The 26,511-nt window shown below is 48.6% G+C and overlaps 1 protein-coding gene across 5 annotated transcripts in view; it reads right to left on the bottom strand.

The window, feature by feature from the left end:
• The window catches only part of UNC5B (unc-5 netrin receptor B), a 153,788-nt gene that overhangs the window by 86,178 nt on the left and 41,099 nt on the right, over positions 1-26,511 (bottom strand). Inside the window, exon 1 of one of the 5 annotated variants that reach the window (XM_045025155.1) lies at positions 136-179. The exons of the other annotated variants lie outside the window; for them this stretch is intronic. Coding sequence (XP_044881090.1) covers positions 136-157 — 22 coding nt within the window. The 5' untranslated portion in view covers positions 158-179. Of the gene's footprint in view, positions 1-135; positions 180-26,511 lie in introns of those variants that run through there. 5 annotated transcript variants of the gene reach the window in all.

The following is a 26,511-nucleotide window of genomic DNA, read 5'->3' on the forward strand; positions in this document are numbered from 1 at the left end:
GGAAGGGGGAGAGGGGGTGAGAAAAACAAAAAAATATTGAAAGAAAGGAAATCTATACTGAAAACAAAGTCCTTTCCCTCCACTTCCATTCCCACTGATTGCGAGCCAGTCTTAAAGCGGGCTGTTAATTCTCACCATTGGTGGGAAGCCTTTCCATTCACGGTTAGCTCCTCACGCTCTGTGCCTGCAGCCTGTTGGTTTCCTTTGGGAGTTTCCTTGAATTGTTCAGGTTTGTGTCTTGCAGCCAGGCGCAGCTGGCTCCCTCCCTCCCAGCCCCGCAGTCGCACTAGGAGCAGCTGGGCGATATGTGGCATCTATGCTTTCACCATGTATTATTAACATTTACAAACAGGAATTGGCTCCAGGCACTTCTTGTGCCACTGGATTACTTCCTAATCAGAGCTATAAAGAGACTCTCTCCCTGCATGCATGCCTGGCCTTTATTGTTTTGGAAACAGGGAGCCAGTAAGTTTTAACTGGTGATTTTCCAAATGATTAGTCCTCCGTTCCCAGCTCTGGAGCACAGATCAAAACCTGCTACCAAAGAAACACAGTTTTAAAAAAATATATTCAAAACACAGCTCCAGTGGCCAGACTTAATGCCATTTCTTTCCTAGTTTCGCTATTGGGAATTTCCACCTTGTGGTAGGTTTGTGTTACTATTTTGGGGGAGGGGGGGTCAAAGAAAAAGCTATTCCCTCCCATAGTCTCTTTCTCAGTATTCCCTAGGCTCACACAACCTCATTGCAGAAACCTGCTTCCCCTCCCCCCACTCAGTTCTCTCAAACGTACATTCCATCATTTTGCAAAATGCACTGTCACTTTTGCAAAATGCTGTAGTTGATTTTGCCAAAAGGTGAAATGGCAAAGAGCACCTCTCCGGGGTGGAATGTGGTGGCAGCACTCCAAGATTCCTGGGAGAAATTAACTGAGTGCTAACAAGGCAGTTAGCATCCCCACTGGAAAGAGAGACACTGAGTCAAAAGAAAGATGCCAATAAGATATGTTAAGAGCAGGGGCACCCTCAGAGCCCAACACCAAGTGAGCAGCATCTCCATACCCTGTAATTCTGAGATTGGGCCAATGGCTGCTCAGAGGTATGGGAGGAGAACATAATTCAGTGTGACTGACACTCTCTGTACAGGGTGGGCCCAAGCCCAGGACAGCAGCAGGAGAGCTATAAATGAGGACTGCGGTGTTTTGGCAGAGCTATGCATCAGAAGTTTGCACAGCACCTGCCTGTCTCTAACTAGAGCTACCAGTCCCTCCCTGTCCATGAGTGCCGAATTCAAGTCCCACAAAACAGAATCAATATGGAGAAGAAAGAAAACAGGTTGCTGATAAAGATCCAGATCATGTGGGTACCTGATATAGCCACAGGGACTTGGACTCCTTAGGCAATGTTTGCAATTGTGTACGCTACACCTCAGCATTCAAACTACAACTGAAAATGCTTGGGTTTTGGCCTCCGCTCAAAGCATGCGAGCCCCTGTTGTAATTGCGTGGCTTTGCCATGCATTAGTGTAGACACTGTTAGCACCACAAGACCCACACAGGCCTTTGAAGACCTGATGGGCAATAGCAGCAAGCTACCTGCACCTCATCTTTAAAAAGTCACTCAAGCTTGGTACTGCTTACACCCGATGCCCCTCCCCCACCACGTGCCACTCAAGAATAAATGCCTTTATCAGATGGAACACACTGTACATGAAACTGCAGCGACTCTAGGTAATGAAGCTTTTAGCACATAATGCCTGCTGGGCCCAAGCCACTTTGCAGGCAGTCATTATGGAGGATGGCACTCCTGAGAATGAGCGAGAGCCGGAAATACATACTCTGGCTCTTACCCATATCAATACAAAGAGTAAATCTTGTCATACAACAGCTCCCATTTGTGCACCAAAGCTACCCAGTACCCTCTATTTCCCTGAGAATATAATATCTTTCATTTTCATGACGTTTGGTGGCATCCAGGGCGCTAAAGGCATGAAAGACTATGACCTGCATGAGCAGCACTGCGCCACCACACAACCGTGGCAGGGAATCCCAATAATGTTAGGGGAGAGCCCATTGAGACAAATTACCTGTACAATTATTGCTGGTCCATATGATACTATGCAGCAGCATGCAAATTCACATCAACCTCCAGAAACTTGTGACATGTATGCGTGCGTGCATAAATTGACTAAGGACCATACTATCACTTCCCCAGGGCTTTGGAGCTGTGCTCCGACTCCGCTCCAGCTCCAGGCAAAAACCTGCAGCTCCACTGCTCTGGAGCTGCTCCATGCTCCAGCTCCAGGCTCCGCCCCAAAGCCCTGCTCTTAATTGCTCTAGGAATGCTGGAGCCCTTCCTTCTCTTCTCTGTGTGTTAATGAGGAATCTTACCTGCTAGGCAAAAAGAGAAAGTGAAATAAAAGTTTGATACAAAGAATCCAGAAACTTTAATTACTTTATTATTAGAAATATACAGCATTCACTTAGCACCGTTCAGTTTGTTACTGACAGAGATCATCTCAAATGAGAACTCTGGATCTAATTACTCTTGATCTCCACTAAAGTATGGATCCACATCTAAGCTTTGGGCCAGGTCTGCATCAGCAGCTGAGGGGCATTCAGCACAGCGGGGCAGGAGGATGCAAAGGTCGCTTTAAGATCCTGCTCATGCTCCCCCACTCTTGGGGCCATTTGGACGTTGGTACAGTCCTCCGTGTTAATTACAGCAACCTCCAGGCTGTGGAGTTGTCATCCATAGACTCTGCTTCTCTGCCTCCGACCCACCAGTTGGAAGCTCATTTAAGACTGGTAATACCTTTGAGTGTACCACTTGTCAGGGAGCCCTCATCAGACACACCTATCCTGCTACACACACTGCTTCTGAACGCGCCATCTCAACAACACAGTTGAATGTTCACCAGCCCCAGAGTCTGAGTCCAAAGGTGACATGATAACCCTTGCACCTTCCGGGTAGCCTGGGATTAGTAATATTGTCATTTTGCTAGAACTGCTGCCAGCTGAAATAGAGTCAAGCATTTGGCAACAGATTAAAGATAAAGAGGCTAGGGGAAAACATGTATATGTCTTATAAGCAACAGAGACTTAACCTACTGTAACCAAAACAAAAAGAAAGCAAGGTGCTAGTTACATCAGGTTCTAGCTCCTGACAACTGCATCAAAAACCTTACATTACTGGCACAGGTATCCCCATGCAAAGGAAAGAAATAAAGCTTCCAGGCTGCTTTCTCCCACAGTTACTGCACGTTGCATCAGTATCAGTATCTCCCCAAAGGGACCTTCCTATGCTGCCAAAGCCCTGAGGTCTGATCCGGGGGATTTTCCAAGGGTGCTATGTCTACTTTCAAAAAATCAAAGCTGATTCACAGACTGGAGAAGGATGGAGGTGCTGCAGGTCACGACTGTTGTGAACTAGCAGAGATTTGCTAAAACCCTGGGCTGGAATGGCAGGAAACAGCTTTATTCAAAACAGAGGGGTATTAGCGTAGCTGTACTGCCTCCATCATCACCCCCACACAACTGGGGCCTTGTCTACACTACAAGACTATTTCGAATCAACTTAGTTCGAATTTGTGGATTCGACCTTATGAAGTCGAATTTGTGTATCTATACTAAATACACTAATTCGAATTTCTGAGTCCACATTCACGGGGCCAGCGTCGACTTTGGAAGCGGTGCACTGTGGGAAGCTATCCCACAGTTCCCGCACTCCCCGCTGCCCATTGGAATGCTGGGTAGAGCCCCCAATGCCTGCTGGGGGAAAAAATGTGTCGAGGGTGGTTTTGGGTAACTGTCATTATTGAACCGTCACTCCCGCCCTCTCTCCCTGAAAGCGCCAGCGGGAAATCTGTTCGCGCCCTTCTCTTGTCAGTTACAGTGCGTACGCCACAGCACTGCGAGCATGGAGCCCGCTGCGATCATCGCTGCACTTATGGCCGTTGTCAACTCCTCGCACCTTATCGTCCACCTCTTCCACAGTCAGCTGCTGAGAAATCGGGCGAGGAGGCTCCGGCAGCGCGGTGAGGACAGGAATTCACAGAGTGGCGCAGACCTCTCACAAAGCAGGTTACGCCGCGCCGTGGAGATCATGGTGGCAATGGGTCAAGTTCATGGTGTGGAACGGCGATTCTGGGCCCGGGAAACCAGCACGGACTGGTGGGACCGCATAGTGCTGCAGGTCTGGGATGAATCACAGTGGCTGCGAAACTTCAGGATGCGTAAGGGCACTTTCCTTGAACTCTGTGACTTGCTGGCCCCTGCCCTGAAGCGCCAGGACACACGGATGCGAGCAGCCCTGAGTGTGCAGAAGCGAGTGGCCATAGCCCTCTGGAAATTTGCAACGCCAGACAGCTACCAGTCAGTAGTGAACCACTTTGGCGTGGGCAAATCTACCGTGGGGGTTGCTGTGATGCAAGTAGCCCACGCAATCGTTGATCAACTGCTCTCAAAGGTAGTGACTCTCGGAAACGTCCAGGACATCATAGATGGCTTCGCCGCGATGGGATTCCCAAACTGCGGTGGGGCTATAGATGGGACTCACATCCCTATCCTGGCACCAGCCCACCAGGCCAGCGAGTACATTAACCGAAAGGGCTACTTTTCAATGGTGCTGCAAGCACTGGTGGACCATAGGGGACGTTTTACCAACATCTTCGTCGGGTGGGCAGGCAAGGTTCATGACGCGCGTGTGTTCAGGAACTCTGGTCTGTTTAGACGCCTCCAGGCACGAACTTTCTTCCCGGACCACAAAATAACGGTTGGGGATGTGCAGATGCCTACAGTGATCCTCGGGGACCCAGCCTACCCGCTAATGCCCTGGCTCATGAAGCCCTATACAGGCGCCTTGGACAGTGAGAAGGAACTCTTCAACTACCGGCTGAGCAAGTGCAGAATGGTGGTGGAGTGTGCTTTCGGACGTCTTAAGGGGAGGTGGCGGAGCTTACTGACTCGCTCGGACATCAGCGAAAAGAATATCCCCGTAGTTATTGCTGCTTGCTGTGTGCTCCACAATGTCTGTGAGAGCAAGGGCGAGACCTTTTTGGCCGGATGGGAGGTTGAGGCAAAACGCCTGGCTGCTGTTTACGCTCAGCCAGACACCCGTGCCGAAAAACTATCCCAGCGGGAAGCGCTGTGTATCCGGGAGGCTTTGAAAGCAAGTTTCCTCGGAGAGCAGGGTAACCGATGACTCTCCACTTGATTTTAAGAGAAGCTGATCCTGGGCCTGTGTCTCTATGTGTTGAGTGAGATCTGCGGTTACATACCCCGTTCTCCAAGTTTCCCCCACTTCCAAAACACGTTTTTAAACAAATTAAATGGAACACTTATTTTTAATAAATCTTTCCTTTACTTTGCATTTCTGTTCAGGGTTTGAAACATGGACGCATACTGTGCTGGGTACGGTGTGCACTGATGTACAGACCGCTTGTACAATACAGGACGGACAGCCTCCTGCTCCTACATAGGTCTCTGGAGTGGGGGACGGTTTCAAGTGGTTGTGCATGTAGGGGTGGGTTTGCAGGAAGGGGCGAGTGGTGCCGTCTTTGCATAGGGATTTGGATGCAGGCTCTGGGCTGTGGGTTTGGGCGTAGGAAGGGGTGAGGGGTGTGGGGGAAGGGTGAGTATCTGTCCGTGGATGAGGGCTCTTGTTAGGGCTCAGGGCAGCGGAGAGGATCGCGCCTACGGTGGAAGTGCATGGTAAGGGCAGCATGCCTTAACATTAGGGGGTGGCAGGCGCTAGGACCGTGGACAAGCGTACACATCACAGAATGACCCGGGGCAGCATACACCACACAGAGGGACCCTGGTGACTACTGAATGCAGTCTGTGTGTGACCTGCAGTTGATCCTGCCCCCGATAGTCTGTACCCTGCTAATGTAGGCTATCCCGTGCAATTATAAATCCCCTGCCCCCCCCCTACATACACAGTCTTCTGACACGAAAGACGTGACGGAAAGAGTGAACAACAGCAAACAGCTTTTATTAATCTACTACATAGTGGGGTGATGAAACTTGGATTTGGGACTGGGTGATCCTGTAAGGGAAGCGCTTCTAAACAGTTATAGCGTCAGAGGTGTGTGGAACATTAGCGCTCAGCTGTGGTGCAGTGACAGTTCTCACGGCCCCTACCGCCCCTCCGTCTTGTAATTTTCGGTGAGGGGGGGGACAGGACTTCTTGGCGTTGGAGGGTGGTTGCAGATACAGTGCAGGGGGGCTCTCTCCTCCTGCCAGCGGTCCTGCAGCACATCAACAAGGCGCCGGAGCGTGTCCGTTTGCTCCCTCATTAGCCCAAGCAGCGTTTGAGTCGCCTGATGGTCTTCCTGCCGCCACCTATCCTCCCGTTCGATGTGTGTGCGATGCTGTTGACATAGGCTCTCCCTCCACTGTCCCTGCTCTGCCGCCTCGGCTCTGGAGCAGGACATCAGTTCCGCGAACATCTCTTCCCGAGTCTTTTTCTTTCGCCGCCTAATCTGAGCCAGCCTCTGCGAGGGGGATGCCGGGGCAGTCCGGGAAAGAGCAGAAGCTGTGTGATGGGAAACAGTAAATGATTTCCTTGAACAGATACATGTTTGCGAACAGTGAACACAGTCTAGTCAGTTTCTCTGAACAAGACCATACAGGGCACCAAGTCTCACGAGATCTCAGGAAAAGTTCGAGATTTCGGAATACGCTCTCATTGGCGGCGCCATTGCACAGGAGAGCGGACAAGCGGGGAGATACAGCATAATCCGTCTTGCAGACAGTCCTGGTAAGCCTTAAAGTAGATCATGCTTATCAGTTAGTGGATAGCTGTGCTCTCCTGCTAAAGGCAATCTGGAAAGCAGAAAGGCTGAGCCTTTTCCAGCCCCTCCCGCCAGTGCACGGGAAAGATCAATGTCTGCTTGTTCTCTCTGGCCTCCAGCACGTGGCTGTTAAGCGAGGGTCGTTGTTATGCAACCTAATTGTAAACCGTTAACAATAGTAACAATACACTAATTGCCCGACTTAGATGCAGCCTGTCCAGACCGACATCACCCTGAGGCGGGTCACTCGCAGTCAGAGAGAGCGGATGCTACTGGAAGCCCTGCACAGACCAGGACCATATGCAGCAATGCTGGTGGAGGCGATGATTCCTCTCTACATTAGGATCTCCTGGCGCGGAAGAGTGTGCTTCCATGGAGCACCGAATAAGGCACCTCTCCCCAGGAACCTCCTGCGGAGGCTTTTCGAGCTGCTCTCTGAGAGCTTTGTTGAACTGTCCCAAGAGGATTATTGTTCAATCCCTATATGTGTGGACCTACTATTTATATAGTTTGACATGTAAAATTTTGTATATAGTATTTCTATTTTTTCTATACCTGTTTTTTAAAAAATAAAAGTTTCCATGTTTATAGCACTTACTGCCTGATCCTTCCCCTGATTCTGAGTCTGGGTTAACGGGCGGGGAGGGTTGGTAGGGGATCTCTGTGAGGGTGATGAAGAGATCCTGGCTGTCAGGGCAAGCGGTATTGTGTTCGCTGTCGCCTGCGCCGTCCTCCACAAACCCTTCCTCATCTTCCCCATCGGCAAACATCGCCGAGGAACTGTCCAGGTACACTATGCCATCCTCAGAGTCCACGGTCACTGGTGGGGCAGTGGTGGCAGACCCACCGAGAATGGCATGCAGTGCCTCGTAGAAGCGGCATGTCTGGGGCTGTGCTCCGGAGCGTCCGTTTGCCGCTCTGACTTTTTGGTAACCTTGTCTCAGGTCCTTGACTTTCACGCGGCACTGCATCGCATCCCGGCTGTATCCTTTCTCTATCATTGCTTTAGAGACCTTCTCGAAGGTCTTTGCATTCCGCTTGTTGGAGCGCAGCTCCGAGAGCACAGACTCCTCGCCCCACACAGCGATCAGATCCAGGACTTCCCGGTCTGTCCATGTTGGGGACCTCTTTCTATTCTTGGATTGGCCGGACTCCTCTGCTGGAGAGCTCTGCATCGTTGCAGGTGCTGCGGAGCTCGCCCCGATGTCCAGCCAGGACGTCAGATTCAAAGTGCCCAGACAGGAAAAGGAATTCAAATTTTCCCGGGTCATTTCCTGTGTGGCTGGTCAGAGAATCCAAGCTCGGACTGCTGTCCAGAGCGTCAACAGAGTGGTGCACTGTGGGATAGCTCCCAGAGCTACTAAGTTCGATTAGCGTCCACACCTAGCCTAATTCGAGCTAGCCATGTCGAATTTAGCGCTACTCCACCTGTCGAGGTGGAGTACCAAATTCGAACTAAAGAGCCCTCTAGTTCGAATTAAATGGCTTCCTGGTGTGGACGGTTGAGCGGTTAGTTCGAATTAACGCTGCTAAATTCGAATTAAAGTCCTAGTGTAGACCAGGCCTGGAAGAGCAGAGTATGCTGCGAGCCAGTGCGGAGAGATGCAATTTCCAGTGCATATATGTGGCAGCAGCTTGTGTAGTGCGTAATCTACATATTCCAGCCTCTCCTTGTGCCCTCAGCCCCTAACTTCCAAGTACATTAGAATGCATCCAAAGTATTTCAGGAAAGAGAAAGGACGGAGGACGCACAATTCTGAATCGCAGGGGCTGTCAGCACAGGAAAAGAGCAGGAGGCAATAGTGAACAGCCTTAAATAAGGCTATGCAACAGGTAACTGGGGTCATGAAATGACCTCTGATCTGGCGGGCACTGAGGCCTGCCAGAGAGTGTTCTTCATGCAGTGCTGCGAGGGAGCAGAGGCTATTCATAGGTTCTCCCCCAGAGAGAAGGATGTGCTGCCTCCATGTGAAGGAACAGAGAGGGGCAAGGGGCTTCAGTGACTGTTACACTGGATTGGTTCATTTTTATTTTACTGTGATTTAAGTAATAATTAGCATGTATATGTTGCTTTAGAACTTCAAAGCCTGGTGGGAATGCTAACTAATTTACAGTCAAGGCTGAAAAAAGGCAAGTAATCCACCTCCAGCCAGGCCCAGCCTAGCACTTGCAGTCCAGATGTTCAGCAAGGACCAGTATGACTCTGGTTTCTATTCCCCCCTGCCTCCCATCAATTCCAATGAATGTGTCACCACAATAACTGTGAGGTCACAGATAGTAGACTATGACATCAGTGAAGCAGTCAAGGAGCAAACTAATTAGCAAGGACAGCACTAGTCAGCCGTGGTTGGAAAGGAAGTACTGAACACAGGGCACTTTATATTCCATGTCTGGGTAAAATCATTTTGCCATTTGAAGTTTTCCAGGGAATTACTCTCCACCACTTTAATCCCTTCACCTGCCCATTTAGCAAATTATGCCCCTCATCTGTCCTCTTTGGTATTTCTTCTCCTCATCTGTCTGTTCAGGTTGCTTAAGAGAGTCAAAATGAAAACTGGTAAGGATCCCAGAATGAGGAGGAAGAAGGAATCTAACGACAAACTCATGTTGACACATGAGCCATGATTACTGCTCTTACTCCTGACAGTTCATTCTATGTCCTTCCCGTCAGCACTTAATAGTAATTTACAAATCAGGACGGGAGGAGGTGCGTTGGCATGACGGGGAGTAGAAGGAGATGCTTTGTTTTCCCATAACGCATCATGACAGGTACTTGGCAAAACTCTCCATTGAATGTACAGAAAGAAAGACACACACACGCGAATATAACCACAACTGAACAACCTTATTGGTATTATTGACTTGCCACCAACTTCTAGGGCAGGGGCAGTCAATAGGCGGACTGTGGGCCAAATCTGGACTGCCGGACACTTTTGAATGGACCTTGAAATCTTTGTATTTACTTATTTATCTTTATTATTATTTTGACCAAGAAATTTGGTCCTTGACAAAAAATAATTGACTACCCCTGTACTAGGGTATATCTACACTGCAATCAGAGGTGAGGCTGCAGCACCTGTAGACATACCTGAGCTTGCTTTGATCTAGCTAGCTTGAACAATAACAGTGAAGCTGCGCAACATGGATTACGTAGCAGCGGCGTGATTACATAACAGTGTCCCCAGTGGGCTTGTACAGTCCTGCTGCCCCCCATGCTGCCATGGTTTCACTACTATTGTTATTCAAAGCTAGCTCAGGTGACTGCAGCACCCTTAGACAGACAACTCTAATTGCAATGTAATCATACCCTAGTTACTCTCCTGCCTCTTCTGGTGATTTGTCCTGTTGGGTATCTTGGATATAAAAGAGTTGGAACTGGTAAACTTCCAGCAATGCCCAACACTAGCTTCCCATGCTCAGAACACATTTACCTTTCAGAGTGCAAGTCCCCCGTCATGGGAAGATTCAGGACTCAGCTACTAACATTGTCTATGTCTGTAACACCCCTGCAGCGCCTCCTGCTGGTTGCTCTCCGTATTTAGCTCAGTCTAGCACTGGAGCACCCTCTGCAGGCCGGTGATCCACCTGTTCGTAGGCCCCCCGTGTCCCTCCCTGGACCCGGTGCCCTTCTACATGGGGCGCTGCCCCCTAGCAGCGACCCCTTTCTCTCTCTGGGTCTCCCTTTCTCTCTCAGGGAACCCCCACCCTCTATCCCTACCTTGCCTCAGTATTGGCTACTGCCAGTCATTGTCTAGCCCCACACTTTGGGACAGACTGCAGTATCAGCCTACTCATCACAGGCAAAGTTGGGTTTGGACCTGCTGCCTTGGCCTACCCCTAGGTTGCCCCCTGCAACCCCCAGTACCTATTGGCCCACTTCTAGGCCGCAGCCTGGGGCTTTCTAGGCTGGAGCTCCCCGGCTCCTCAGCCTTCCCCAGCCCTGCTGCACTCAGGTATCCAATCTCAAGCTAAGCAGCCAGGCCCATCCCTCTCTGAAGGCAGAGAGAGACTGTCTGGCTTCTGGCTTCCCTGCCTTCTTATAAGGCCCTGCTTCTCAGTTTGGGGCGTGGCCCCCAGCTGCAGCCACTTCCTCAATCAGCCCAGCTTTTTGGAGCAGCAGCTCTCAAGCCCTGCTAGGCCACTTTTAAACCCCTTAAAAACCCCGGAGCAGGGTCCACCCTGCTACAATGTCCCATGCAGCATTGTGATTTTTTGTGGTTATAGTGTATGGCTGTCCTCAGTCAAGGCTCCTGAAGTTTATGCCCTAATAAAATAGATTTGCTTATTGTGTCCACTTCTGTGGATAGCCTGAGAAATGGTATGAGGCCCAAAGGCGTGAATGAGCCACTAATTACTAATCAACAGATGTAGTCCTCATAAGACCTTTGGTCTGGTGCCTTTTGGACCAGGAGAAGAGGTACTACCATAATGACTGGGTTAGTGGCAAGCAAGACTGTATAAATGGAAATAATTTCAACAAACCAGCAAGAGTGCTAACGATCACCTTCTGAGATCTGTCCAGGTTCGGTTTGCGTATGTCCAAGTTCAGCTGGCATCCCAGTCAACCAGAACAGAACTATAGGTACTGTTCACTCCTACCTAAGGGTTGATTCTCCCACATTAGCCCATCTCCCTTGACACCAGGTCTGTAATTTAAGGGATTTTGCTCCATCAATGTCTGTCATGTCCACCTGCTGATCGCAGTAGTCTTGCTCATCTGGCCCATAAAGGTACTTCCCCCATTCCTCATCCTTCCTTGGTTTACTCTGCTAGTTCCAGAAGCAGATCCAAAATCCATTCCAGGAAGTCATCAAAATTCAGTCCAATATTTCACTTAGGGGTCCCCATTTGAAAAGCAAAACCATAGTTACTGATAGACCATGAATCCCTCCTTGTCTGATGCAGTTTCTCTGGGAATGGCAAGTACCTGAACTGGATTTCATTAGCCACTATGAGACCTGGATTTCTGTGCCCATCTGGAATGGAACCTGTGTGCCACCTTAAGGAGGAAACCTGCCCTCTCAGAGTGGAGTCTAGATATTGTGCTTGGGACCCGCTGAGCTGGATTTCTATGACAGCAGACAAGAGCAATGGCTGTCATTTTCCCGTGGACATTAGCCATTAAGATTTAAATGCAAGGCGATTTGCCAACCTGAATCTGCCTCATCAGAAACAAGCATCTCTGTGACAATGAAATAATGGCTGACTGGCAGTTCATGTAATCTAGTGTTAGTCTGTGACAGGAAGGGGGCCTGACATCTCTGAATTTCATCTCAGAGATTCTGCAGTGGAGAAGCCAGCTGAGAAGGTAAGAAACCCAGCAATGCTAAACTGAGTCTGGAAAGTTAACTAATTGCCTGCTGCAGCAAAGGGAGTAAATACATTGCCCTTTCACTTCTGGGGACCAGAGTTGAAATCTGGTTTAGTTCAGAAAGACTTTGGTCAACACACAGATCCCTGTACCTATTTGTCTACGTTACAGAATCTGCACACAACTCTGCTAAGGAAATATGTGTCAAAGCTGTGTGCTCCCACTAAGTGGGACAGGATAGCCAGAAACTATTTAGATGGTTGCTCAGGGTATGTCTATACTTCAATAAAACACCCGTGGTCAGCTGACTCAGGCTGATGGGGCTCAGGCTGCTTGGCTATAACACTGCAAGATATTTGGACTCAGGCTGGAGCCCAGGCTCTGGGACACCAACTGTCTACACTGCAATTTTATACCGAAACCATAGCCCGTGCCAGCTGACCTGGGCCAGCTGTGAGTGTTTTACTACAGAGTAGACATAGGCTCAGAAATTCTCCAACAGACACAGAGTAACCTCAATTATCTGACTGGAACTGGGGACATGAAGTTTATCTAGATAATTAAAGATTTGTTTAAATGGGTTTAGTGGAGCCAAGTGCCTACTGAGTTTAGGAAAACCCTGCAGAAAAAAGGCAGCTGAATTTACATATTCCTCAGGGAAAAACCTTTTTGTTGTGGAGTTCACAAACTGCAGGTTTAAATGCTTAAGGACTTTAATAAACAACGTTTTCCATAGAATGATATCAAATCTTGGGGGTCAAGTCTGACCTTCAGATAACAGACTGTCTAATCAAGGTTCCGATTATCAAGGTTCCATTGTACACAAAGCTTCGAGGTTTCTGTGCTTCCAATCACCTTAATCTTCCTGTTTTTCCCTATCCACACAGCACCACATAGAACAGTGATTAATGTTTAATGTAAATATTTTCTTATTAGTTGGTTTCTTCCTACCTGGTACATGAGAGATATTTCGCATTGGCTGGTGCTGGAGCTGGCTACATGGACACTGTTAGTTTTAGTGTGGTTCAGTGGGCAGCAGGCTAGCTTCTGGGCTAGAAGTCTGGGCAATGCATTTTCCCAGGCTAACCCATGCCGACGGTGGAGTGACTTCTGAGGAGAAGGGGGTGCTGAAGCAAAGAGGTGTTAGTATCTGGACAGGAGAGCAAACAGGCTCCTAATGCCTCTCTCTGGGACAAGCTAACAACCCACTGGCACCTTTCGACAATAGAGGGAATAAAAAATGCTGTTGACAACACCTGGGTTACCATCTCTCCATTTGAAACAGATTTCTATGGCTGTGTGCGAGCTGTCACTGAACTCATGATGGCTGTCTTATTTGCCTATCCAGCCACTGTGTTGTCTAAAACTCATGAGTTTGTAAAGCAGTTTCTAGATCCCTCATATAAAAGGCACTGAAGGAATCTATTCTATGAGTACTATCCATTCCGTTCTAGTGCTCTCACAAGTCTATGCAGGCCCCATTTCTTAAGCTAGTGCTAACGAATACAGCTATGTCTACACTGCACAGAAAGGGATGTTCTTAACTCAGGTTAGCTAACCCACGTTAGCTAACTTAGACTAAAATAGTGGTGAAGACATTGCAACTCTGTTTTTAACCTGGGTTAGAAGAGTGAGTTCAATCCCAGGCTGCCTTTTGAACTTGAGCTGCTAACCCAAGTTCAGAGCAAAGTTTCTGTGTCTTTACTGCCATTTTAAGTTGATTTAGCTAATCTGAGTTACCACTTTTTTTTTTTCTTTTTGAGGCATAGACCTGCCCATGTATAGTATTCATAGCTCCTGTCCTAATCCAAAATACTGGGTTTCATTGAAAGTATAATTCCTGAATGGCTAGAGCTGAGTTTTATAGTGGAGAACAATTGCTACAAAGAAGGTTGAAACAGTATGATGGAATACTCAAAGCTGCAGGTTACGCATGCATTATAAACAGGCACACAAGCACACAAAGAGCCTATCAAAGGCCTCACAGTGCTGAATGCCCCGAGTGCCAACCCGATCAGTGTCATCAAAAGTGCTGCCGTAACAGATGTAGTTTGTTTCTTCATTCCAGCGTTGCAGTGTGTTCGTGAAGTTCCTGCTCCTTAGCATCAAAGGGCAGAAGACAAACAGGAACAACTCATAAGGAAAGATGACATTTATGAGTATGAAAAGTAAATGCATAAGCAAACATATAAGTAGTCCCTTGTTGGTAAACTGGAAGACTGGAGCTTCGGAGAGCCAAAGGCCTCTTGCACTTACCTAAGCCAATGGAGACATCACAACGCTGGACTTTTGTCTATGAGAGGGGCTTGTCAGAGTAATCTCTCTGTCCATCCATCTCAGACACTGAATGGCTGCTGCTGTTCCAGAGCTACAAAGCCTGCCATAAAAGTGGAGACAGAGTCCAAGCTCTCTGCCAACATTAGATAATACTCACAAGGCCTTTGCTTTTTATCATGTTGTTTTTCCTGAAACTCACTAGAAAAGGCCATTGGTGTTTCTCTAGCAAAGAAGTTCTGAGTCCTGCGCTGGGGACAGTCAGCTGAGAAGATTCCTACTCAGCCTCAGCCACCCTGCTACAGTACCAGTGTTGTTCTTTTCACCAGATCACAATCAAGACTTTGGCTACCAAGGAGCCCTGAGTCTTCACTGCTCTTACTCAGGGGTTGCCCCTAGCCTCATCTCCACACACACAAAACCCTCTGACCCGAGTGCGGTGGTGTTTTAAACTCAGGCTAGCTAAGTCACGCAGAATCACTAGCCACTTCTGACAATGTTGCCCTTAGGATTTAAAGCTCTTATCAGACGCTGTCTTCACTGCCGCCTTCAAGGGCACTCGAGGCTACAGGTTAAGTGAGGCTTTCACCTGGGCTAGTAAGCCACCCACTTTGGAGTGAGAACATAGTGCTTGAGTGGTTTAGCCTGAGAGTTCTCCAATACCTTCCCACAATTCCCCTCTCCCAAGTGCCCAGAAGGATAGACAAGTTTTCCCACAATTCACTGGGAAGGACTCAAGGAGCCACTACACTTCTCTAGACTGTAAGCTCTTTGGGGCAAGGACCATCTTTTTGTTCTATGTTTGTATCACACCTAGCACAATGGGGTCCTGCTCTAGGGTTTCTAGGTGCTACCACAATACAGATAACAGCACTGCAGCACAAAGACCCATGGGAGATGCCCCAAAGTCCTAGTGACACACACAGGGGAGCATAGCACCAGTGAGGACACAAAAATTTGAGTGTGACTTTGCAATGTGGCTGTTGCACATGGGCAAGGCTAACCCGGGCACTCAGACCCAGCTGCTGATCACCTGAGTTAACTGTGCAGCAAAGACATAACCTATATGATGAAGAGTCATTGGGGACGGGGGTGGGCTAAATCTCTGTGACAGAGCATGTGATACACTGAGTGAGCTACGCAAATCATGTAGGAGAGTTCATTCCTAGTACCCTAGAAGGGAAGGAAAACTGAACAATTAAAATACAAGAGTAGAAGGATTTTTTATCGGTATATTATCCTCCCTTAACCCCTCTCCACAGCTGTAATGGGGAACTCCATATCCAAGCGGATTCAGATCTTCAACAGCTAATTTGATTGGCTTTAGAGCCTGGCTTTGTTATCGGAACCAAGCTAAGACCAAGCTTCTGCCCCAAAACTGGATTGCTCTTTGCTTTGGAGATGGGCAGGGAGTCTCTGGCCACTGCCCTTCTCTATTCAGTACCACAGGTGCACTGGAGGATATTGGCCTGGCCCTACAGCTGTGAATCGTAAGAACTTAGAGAAAGGCATGTCAGGGCAGGCAAACTGCAACCAAGTTACAGCCATACAGTCACTCGGGTGGGGACAGGCAGGTGTCACCCAGAACAGCGGGGAGAGCTGAGCGAATGGCAGGAAAGGTGTTGCATAGTGAGAATTCAGGGAAGAACTGAACAGAACGCATGGGTGCCCTTGAAGGCAGCAGTGAAGACAGCACCTGAAAAGGGCTGTAAATCCTAAAGCCAACACTTTCAGAAGTGCCTAGTGATTCTGGGCATCTCAGGTTTTTGGGACCCAACTTGACATGTTTTGAGCCAGATTCCCAGAGAGTGCCACAGCTCTCACTAACTTCAGTGGGAGATGGGCATGCTCAGCACTTCTGAGAACTGAAGTATCTCAAGCCAAGCACCCAAATGAGCAGTCTCTTCTTGAAGTTTCGACCAACACATTCAGAGGCAGGAAGTATCCTGGTGACAGCACGCTCAGCCTTAATGAGGGCGGAGGACCAAATCCCGTACACTGCACGACTGCAACCCCCTGGGCTGACAAAGGAATGGCATAAATGGGCTCTTATGTGCTGCCCAGTGTAATCCTCCTTAGTCAAAAGGAGGGTGGTCATGATGTGCGTACTCCCAGGGTGGAACTGTAAGAAGTAATGAAAGGACGGGAGGGTGTGTGGAATCCTCAGGGCCTTGGCAGAAGCACAGTGGGCCTCTGAAGGATGAAAAATACCCTCCCTCGCTATGATTTAGGTCCCCTTTAATATTAAATAGACAATAAATATTCTCTTCTTTGCTATGCTACTGCCAAGAGAGTGATCTCAGGCCTGTGAGATGCTGATTAACAGGACACTGAGGCAAATCTGCACAAATTACACAGGACAGGAAAGCACCAGCTCTCAGGAAAAGACGGGCTGGAATTGCTCAAGAAACGTAGGGAAGGAGGTTCTGTATTCTAAAACAAGTGGATACGTGTGCATGTTAAAAGTGAATAGGTGCAAGTGAGCTACCTGTACGTACGTGTGTGTGTGTGTGTGTGTGTGTGTCTATGCAAACTTCTGTACATGGGGGGGGGAGGGGAAGAGCCACCAAAGAGCAGGTGTTCATACCTCCATGTGTGTACATACATACCTCTCTGTGTGTGCAGATGCACACAGTTGTGTATGTGTCTGTGTGCATGCATGCAATCAAATACATGTGTTTAAAATAAAGGCCTGGAGGTGTAAAGAAACAGATCATATTCCAGGAAAATGCATTGCAGTGTGGATTCTGCCAGTCCACTGGGGCCCATTATACTAACAGTGTGTCCATTCAGCCTGATATATAAATTACTAATGTAAATTAATGGATAATTGAAGCCCTTTAGTCCTAAATATTTAAATTATTTAACAGGCAATTAAAGGAGGGAGAGGGAGGGGACAAAAGAGAGAGAGAGAGACTAACTCCATAAAGTAGAAAAGGCTAAGGGGCACAAAAACCAGCTGACAATCATTTATTAAAGGGATACGGTCATCTTAATGTTGTTTTCCCCAGTTTCAGCCAGAGCATCTTTTAAGCAACATGTCCTGAAATTTATATATGTATATATTTTTTAATTGTTAAAAGGCTTTTCCCCTTTTTTGCTGATCTTTATAAGGGTGTTTTCAGCATGGAAAAAAATGACTAATTAGCTGGGTATACAGAGGAACAGTGAAACTGACTAAAAATTATTACAAGTAGTCCCTAAGATTACTATAACTGAAAGCAATTAGCCAATATTTATAGTAACCTTAGGGACTACTTGTAATCATTGTACGTACAATATTTTCAGACAGAAATATGATTTTTTTTTCAAGTTGATGGTGCCTCCTTTAATATTTCCCTCTCTCTCTCTCATTCAGCTTCCTATTTATTCTCATAAATGATAAATCAAAATACTTGGGCCACAGATCCTATTTAAAATGGTCTAAAGTGCTATTCTTCTCACTCACTCTCTCTCCAGGGCTGTCTTATTTCTCCGTCTCTCAGTGCTCAATCTAAATATATTGCATATGGTAAGGGTTGCAAGCACAATTAATTATCCTATTTACCTACCTGTCTTTGATGTCACTGAAGCATTTCAGGTAAAAGGGTTCTGTGCTCAATATCGTATACACTTACCATATTTTCCGGCGTATAAGACGACTGGGCGTATAAGACAACCCCTTAATTTTCCACTTAAAACATAGGTTTTGGCCTATACTCGCCGTATAAGACTACCCCCCCTTCCGAGGCTGAAGGACCCACCACCGAAAACCCGGTAGGGAACCGTCCAGTGAGTACACCCCCCACCCACGTCCTGCCCCCCCTCAGAAACCACAACCCATAACCCCCCCTGCCCTGCTCCTTGTCCCCTGACCACTCCTTCCCAAGACCCCCAACCCTAACTCCCCCCCAGGACCCCACCCCCTGCCAAACTTGCCCCGCTCCCTGTCCCCTGACTGCCCCGACTCCATCCACCACCATCCCAACAGACCCCAGGAACTCCCATGCGGCGCCTACCCAACCCCCCCCTTCCCCATTCCCTGTCTGCCCCCCCAGAACCTCTGCCCGATCCAACCCCTCCTCCCCCGCCCCAGTCCCAGCAATGGCCCTGGCCTCTTACCCCTGCCGGGGGCCAGGGCGGGCCCGGCCGACACCGGAGCCGGAGCCGCAGCCGCGGGGCCCGGCTCCCCAGGCCAACACCGGGACCGGCGCCGCAGCCACGCGGCCGGCTCCCCAGGCCGACACCGGGACCGGCGCCGCAGCCGCGGGGACCGGCTCCCCGGGCCCGGCCGACACCAGGACCAGTGCCGCAGCCGCGGGGCCCGGCTCCCCGGGCCCGGCCGACACCGGAGCCGGAGCCGCAGCCGCGGGGCCCGGCTCCCCGGGCCCGGCTGACACCGGAGCCGGAGCCGCAGGGCCCGGCTCCCCGGGCCCGGCCGACACCGCAACCGGAGCTGGAGCCGGAGCCGCGGGGCCCGGCTCCCTGGGCCTGGCCGACACCGGGCCCGGTGCCGCAGCCGCGGGGCCCGACTCCCCGGGCCCGGCCGACGCTGCAGCCGCAGCCGCGGGGCCCGGCTCCCCGGGCCGACACCGGGACCGGCGCCGCAGGTAAGCCGTCCCGCCCCCTCCCCCACACGCCCGGCTTACCTGCCCACTCCTTTTTTCAGGCTTCCCGCGAACATTTGAAGGGGAAGGGGAGGAGAAGGAGGGCGGAGCGTTCACGGGAGCGGTGTCATCTATTAAGCCTGCTCGGATTGGCTGAGTCAGAGAGGCAGGCTATTACAACCTTTGCCAATCCGAGCAGGCTTTGTATGCATTAATAGCATACACCAGAGAGACGCCTCCCAGGATTGGCTCAGCCGAAGCCTGTTTATACCCGGCGTATAAGACGACCCCCGATTTTTGGGGGTTGTTTTTTAGTTTCAAAAGTCGTCTTATACGCCGGAAAATACGGTATTCATAATTGCACACATATACGTACATGCACAAAATATGCTGTATCTCAAGAACACCAAAATATACTCCTAATGCATTTTGATAGAGCTTTCCTTACCCACAGGGAAGGAGAATCCTATCCAGAAGTATTATACGTGTGTGTTTAATAGCCCACAGTTCCTACATGACAGCCAGAATCAGGTTATCTAAGTGTTCAACCTATATAGGAAACGTGCTTCATTCTCAACCACCTCAAGACATTCCCACCATTTCTCTGATGGCTGGAAGAGATAACAGAAAATGCCAAGTGGCCGACTGAGAAAACATATCATATGGGAAAAAACCTTTAACAAAAGAAGTGTGTAGGGTGTTGAGGGGTAGGGGAGAGGTGAAATGCCCCAAGACAATAGTGAATAGATTTCAAATTATATCCTGAACTTGTCCCTTGCATGGGAACAGGGTTATAAAAGCCTTTTTTGATTTTGTTTGTAGTCCAAAACAAATACATGCACAAAAAAAGCTAAATGCGGAGGAGCCAGACAGGAAGTGAAAAACATCTGGGAAACATCTGGCCGTTGTTACGTTGCAAGCCTACAGTGGCTGGATTCTCGGGATACCTGGTGCCATGTCTCAGAAATAATAAAAGACTAAATAGGTCTGTTGCCTCTTGTCCCTTCTTCCCTAAACTCGCACCCCTGCCCTTTTGATTCTGAAGGGCACTACTTGTATGGGGCTCTCGCTGTTGACAGGGTCTGGTTCAATCCATCTCATCGGATACATAATGCAGCAATTCCTAAACATCTCAGGATTAGATCAGGTCTCTCCTTCTCTCTGCAGGCCCCCCCCCACCCTTTGCCTAGTTAAATGGGTAAGTCCACTGTACTATAAATACACACACACCTGGCATAAACATTTACATACACACCCCAGGACAGAGAGAGCTGTGTAGCAGTGACATCTCTTTTTGTAGCATCTGTATTGCCAAACCAGTCAGTGACAATAGATCTGAGTCTAAAATAACTTATCACAATTACAGCCCACAGGAGAGAGAGATGAAGGGTTCGTGGTATATCTCTGGCAGCCAGACTGACCCTATGGAATAACGGAAGGTGCACAGTGTATTTCAAACAATTGCAACAGCTTTGCTATGGCCCAGCAGAGACAGCAAGGGGACTAATGACACACTGCATTGGCAGCAGCTGTGACAGCCCTGCTATAGCATGGTACTGAGATGGAGGGAGCATGTGATGTGTCCCTGATAACCAGGAAAGCTCTGCTACAGCCTCTGGAGACAGAAGGGGGGTGAGGGGGAAATGGTCCACTCTGGTTTACCAAACCCTACCCCTATGGGCTAATCCTTGATGAGCAACACAGCAGGACCTGCACATTCAGCTTTTTCCACTTTCCCAACACCTCCTGAGGTGAGGCACACAAGGTTCAGAGCTCAAAAGCAAGCGGAGGAGGGTGGGGGAAATCAGTCTCCCCCAGTAGTACAGCACCTCTGAGTCTCTGAGCTTCCTGGAGCTCTCTCCTACTCCAAGCACATATGCCATCCCCAGCAAAACTGACATTTGGGAGCTCCTCACGTTGCCCTGATATTCAAATCACCTTCACTGCCCCTGCTTCCTTCTATGGAGGATTGAAAGGATCCTGCCCAGAAGGTATGGGGGCTGTGGGTATTTTCTTTCTTAATCTCAATGCCCATTTTACGTAACTTTAGACGCATGATCAGTGAAGCTGCTTTGGAAGGTGTTTAGAGCAGGTCATGGTTCTCACATTTGCTGTTAGCATCTGTGCTTTCTAAGCAGGGAGAGGAGGTTCCGACTCATTCTGTGCAAAGTCCCAGGATTAGTGGTTTGCATTTTCTAACAGTGAGGATTAAAGACAGCTCCCTGATTTTACAGCCAAAGCTTTGCTGGACCAAACAGGTGTCAAAGTGATAGACACGCTCCCGGGGTTGGTGTCCTGTTGTTTGTTTGTTAATGCCGTACATATGTATGCCGGCAGTGCTTGTTTGAGTTTCTGTGTGCAACGCTCAGCGCGTCACTATCACATGCAAACTCTCGGGAGCTACAATACAAGTGAGGTCAATCCTATACCATTCAGGACTGAGGCTCCTCAGAGCACTACAGCTGACACCCCATAGAATATGGTGACTGAGTTGCACGCCATCCTCTGGATGATAGATTAAACCAAGGTCCCTTCAGATGAGCTCTCAGATGGTTGCTGTGAGGTGCAGAGCGATAATCCCAGAGTCGCACTCAACATTCCTTCTCTTAATGAACCAGCTTCTAGAGTTCAAGGCTGTACACAAAAACTATAGTCAAGTGCATAATGGCTGCAGCATTGGCCCACCATCACTGTACTCCCCCCCCCCCCCCCCACAGATCTAACTCATTGCTCTGTAAAGCACTTTGGCATCCCACAGGTACAGCAGGTGCTACAAAGAAGGAAACAACATTGTATTTGTTTGAGTCACTACAAGCAGGGCTGACAGCTTGCCTGTACTAGAGTGGCTTTCTCCCATCCACCCTCTGAAACACTCTAGTTTGGAGGGCAAGTAGGACCTAGGCTCTGCCTCAAGAGGACCAGGAGAGAAAGTGAAGGGAAGGGAAAAGATTAGATCTGAGAGGAGAAGGAGGGAGGAGAGAAAAAACCCTGAAGGTAAAAACAGGGAGGGGAGGGGGGAAAAAATCACAAAAAGAGAAGAGTCGTTTTGGGAGGAAACAGAACGGAAACACTTAAAGGTAAGAATTAAGGATTAGTCTTGGGGGGAGGGAACACACCCAGTGGCAATGTAAGTTATTTATTTATTTTTTTAACATAGGAAGTTTGCTTTACACCAGATTTTGAACCCAGGATTTAATGTTTGTGGCTGGGAACCCTCCCCACCAAAAAAAGCTCCCCAAAACAGCCTTTAGCTGTACAGAGGCACAACTCCCTCTCTACTAGTAATATTAAAGTAGCACCTAGAGGTCTCTTCCCAGATTAGAGCTCCATTGTGTCAGGCACTGTCACAGGCCTCTGCCCCCAAAACATTTCAGTCTAAACAGACAAGACAGACCAAGAGTGGGAAGGAAAAGTGTGGCCGAGGGAGGTGAAATGATTTGCCCAAGGTCACCCAGCAGGTCAAGGGCAGAGCAGGAAACACAAGGACATAGCTATTGCTGTACTGGATCTTTTTGAATTGTGCTACGTTAGTAGATCCAGGCCTCATGGCATCCAGTATAATGCCCATTCCACTGGGTTATGTGCTCTCCCCCCTCCCCCGCCTTCCCAGATCCAATAACCCTTTCATGCTATTAAATCACATTTTCTTTTTCAGAGAAATCTGACAAGCCAAATTCAGCCCTGGCACCAGGAGATAAAACAGCACTGAAGAAGTTACATGTGCTTGCTACCACAGCTACATTTGGCTAGACACGCAGGCAGACTGTCTCTTGAAGACATTTGAACATATACAGCAGGAGGGCAAATAGACTATTTCAATTAAGAAAAAGAGCAGAAGGTGTTGGATTCTGGCAGGCTGTTTGGAACGGCTCTATTTCAGCAGTAAACAGTTAAGAATTTTTCATCACCCTCAACACATATGCAACCCATGCATCCCCTGACCAATGCAAAATCCCAGCCCCCACCCCCCTCCAAAATCCACACTGAGGCAAGTACAACATCTAGAAGGCCAGGATCCAGAGTCACTTCAAATGGGGATGAATTCACAGAGCCCCCAACAATATTCATGATCAGGACCAGATGGTGAGATAAACTGACTACCAAGAAACAGCTTACGGTGGGATTTCTTCGCACAGCCACTCTTTACTCAGCAGTGCTGTCCTTGGGAGTCTCTCAGAACTACCCAGGAGTGCCATGCTATAGGACCACCTGGGGGCGCAGAAAGGGGGAACAGGGACCCTCCCACACGCATACTTTCTATCTTCTTTGAAATGCTGCGAGGTCACAGAAGAACAGACAGTGTGATGGGAAGCACCTTTCCCACACTGCTCAGCTTAATTCAGAGGCTAGTTTATGACAACTGGAAGTCAGAATATAGTTTGCCAGCACGTGCTCCAGGCCCGTAGCCCAGTAGTGGGAACACAGACTGGCTGCTGCCTTTGGATTCCACAGCCTGGAGATAATTCTGTATGACCTCACCCAGAAACTTGCCACCTTTGCAAAAGCTGGTTTCATTTTCACTTCTAATATGAGCCCCTTGGTGGCCAGACTGGACCCCACATCAATGGCCGCCAGCCCTCCTGATAACTTAGCATCAAGGCTGCATTTCAATTAAAAGCACAGATCAGTGGATTAAAGATAGAGGCTTCCCCACAACTAAGCTCCTAGTTAAATAAAACTCCCACCCTACCTATGGGAAGCCACATGCAGTTTGGGGTTCATTGGACTCAGCAGGGAGCATGACTTAAGGCAAGTAACAGCATCTTTATCTGCTGTTCGTGCCTGTCCTTTAGTACAATTTGCAATGCCAGACAAGGCAGTTTTCCTTTTCCTCGCTCCTTCATGGACTCACAGTCTTACATGACAGCATGGAAGCCACTAATAAAGTGTTAGTCACAGCTTGAGAGAGTGGCTGATGTAATGGAGTTATGTTGATGATAAAGATGTAAGGCTGGGGGTTTCAAAGAGCCTATGGAAGTTGGGTGCCCAGTTCCCACTGAATTTCGATGGGAACAGGACGTCTAACTTCCTCAGCCTCCTTTGAAAATCCCAGCTAAATAGGTTTGAAAAAAGTGAAAAGCAAAGCTGACCACAGAAAACAATGCAATAGTAGTGACACATGCTGTTTCTTTTAACTCTATTGTACAAAGTTTTTAAATTTATCAGGGCTCACGACTCTTTCAATACACAATGAAATAGTCTCCAAGGGAAGTGGTGGAAGCCCATGGGACACTAAAACAAAAACTGGACAAAGCAATAGAAATAATCCTAGTGCAGGGCCTAGATGATCTAATAGGTTTTTTCCATCTCTAATTTCTCACTCCTTTCCTCCTTCTCCTATTTTAAACATGGCTTTGTAATTGCTGATAAGTACAGTCACTTGAGTGAGAGGAGTTTTGTTTTTCAGTATGTGGCCTGCAACCAATCACTGAGGAGTTTGCAACCAGAGAAGAAAATCAGAAGCCTAAGTGACAAAAACTATTGCATGGATGGAGTTCTTATTTGTAGTCTAAAGTACCCATCTTAATGGACAGATTGTCTGCCAGACACTTCTGCTCCTAGTTCCAACTGTGTTGACTGTCTCCCCCTCTCATTCATAATTGCATTTCATCCCTGAGCCAAGAGCAACTGCTTACATGGGAAAGTAACATTAGGAAAGTATTTATGTATTTTTAGAGATCGATAAGAGTTTTTGGAAAAAAGAATGAAGAAATTACTGTGTTTATATTCCATTTACTCTCTCCCTCCCCTCTGTTTGTTCTGGTCCTCTTTCCCTCTTTGCCCCAGCACATGCTTTTCTGCTGCCTGGTCCCACTTCTCATCTCAACTGCTCCTCTTTCCTCCATCATCACGGCACATCCTTCAAGGTTCAAGGACATCAATCTATAGCAGATCCATGTCTGTCTATTAATAAAAATAAGCCTTTCTGCTTAAAGCAGCATGCTGGGATAGCAACAGGTGAACGTGTTAACTAGCTAGGACGCAGTTGAACATGAAAACTGCTAGCTTGAGACCAGAGTTAGGGTTGAGAGTCGGGTGGGAATAGGAGCTGGAAGCAGCCTCATAAGCAACAGCAGTGAAAGTAAAGCCTAATGATTTGTTTTGACTGAGTTAAGGGATGCAACCATAGGAGCTTGAGATGCCTAGCTGAGAGAGGAGGGAGGACAGGTGTCAGTGCTGTATTCTCAGAACCCACAGAAAGACAGCATTAAGAAAAGAAAATGACTGTCCCATTGTGGGAGGGGGAGTTTGCTGAGGCAGCACACTTGAACAAGAGCTACCAGGAAACTGCTTCTTGCATAATCGAGTCCTCTGCAATGTCCCTCCTTTATTTCCCATGCTGCAGGTTTATTGTTTAGACATAGCCAGCCAAGAGAGAGAGGGGGAGAGAGGGAAAGGAAGAAGGAAAAGAAATGCGGGGGAAGTCCTTGAGCCCAGCTCCATAGCCCAAGCCCTGCGAGCCCAAGTCAGCTGACACAGGCCAGCACGGATGTTTAACTGCAGGGTAGACAAACCCTAACACTGTGAGGCAGCAGGAGGCTTCCCATGCAACTAGTGCTGTTGCACAGACTAACTGGCAGGTCAAGCTGCAGCTCTGGCGGGGTCAATAAAATAACTTTGCCTGAGGGGGCATCTGACCCAGGCCCTGCCCAGTTTGGCAGAAGATGGTGGAAATCTTGCAAGAACAGTTGACTTCATGAGATTTTCTCCATTCAGAATGGAAACAACTTGTGACACCAACTGATCTCAAAGAGATTTCTGCCATTTGGGGTCAAAAATCTCTTGAGCACAATTCAACCTTGAAGTCTGGTCTAAATCTAGGGCCAGATTCTGCCACTCTTACTAATGCTGGGTAGCATCTTACTCCATTAGTGGTGTCAGTGGAGGTACCTGTAGAGCAAGGTGCCACTCACTGTGGCCCCGTTAATAGTGGGGGTGCTGAAAGCCAACCCCCTTAGCCTGTCCGTCCGTTCCCCAAGCTGAGGCCGGGAGCAGGGCTGTGTCTCCAGGAGGGGGGGACCCAGACAGAGGTAAGGGGGCAGAGGACAGGGTGGCCACAGGATCGGCAGTGGAGTCCTGGGCACAGGGCCAGAAGCACGCTTGTGGGGCCAGGCACAGGACCGGCAGCCAGGACCCCACATGTAGGGCCAGGAGTAGAGCCTCGCGTAAAACCTGAGGGTACTGCAACACCTCCTGCGCCTATGCGGACCTCTTAAGACATGGATTCCACCTGACAGCCCTGGCCTTTTGCTTCACAACTTCCTTGATGCTAGCAACTTCCACCAGTAGGGGGGCACTGGGAGATCCTGAAGTGGTACCACATCTTGGCTTTCCCACATGCTAGTAAGTGGGACTTTGTTATTAGCCACACACACTCTCTCACTCTTACAGTGCCCTCTGTCACAAGCTCTTCTTCCTAATCATTGGTTTTATCATGTCATTTATTTATTTGACTTGTCCCTAATTCCCGCCTCAGCAAGTAATAAGCAGCAGTGTTAAGTTATTTGTAATTAACTTAATGAGGTGGTACAGTGCCAGAATTCTG

The sequence above is a fragment of the Mauremys mutica genome, chromosome 7 (assembly GCF_020497125.1).
Source record: "Mauremys mutica isolate MM-2020 ecotype Southern chromosome 7, ASM2049712v1, whole genome shotgun sequence".
NCBI classification, from domain to species: domain Eukaryota; kingdom Metazoa; phylum Chordata; order Testudines; family Geoemydidae; genus Mauremys; species Mauremys mutica.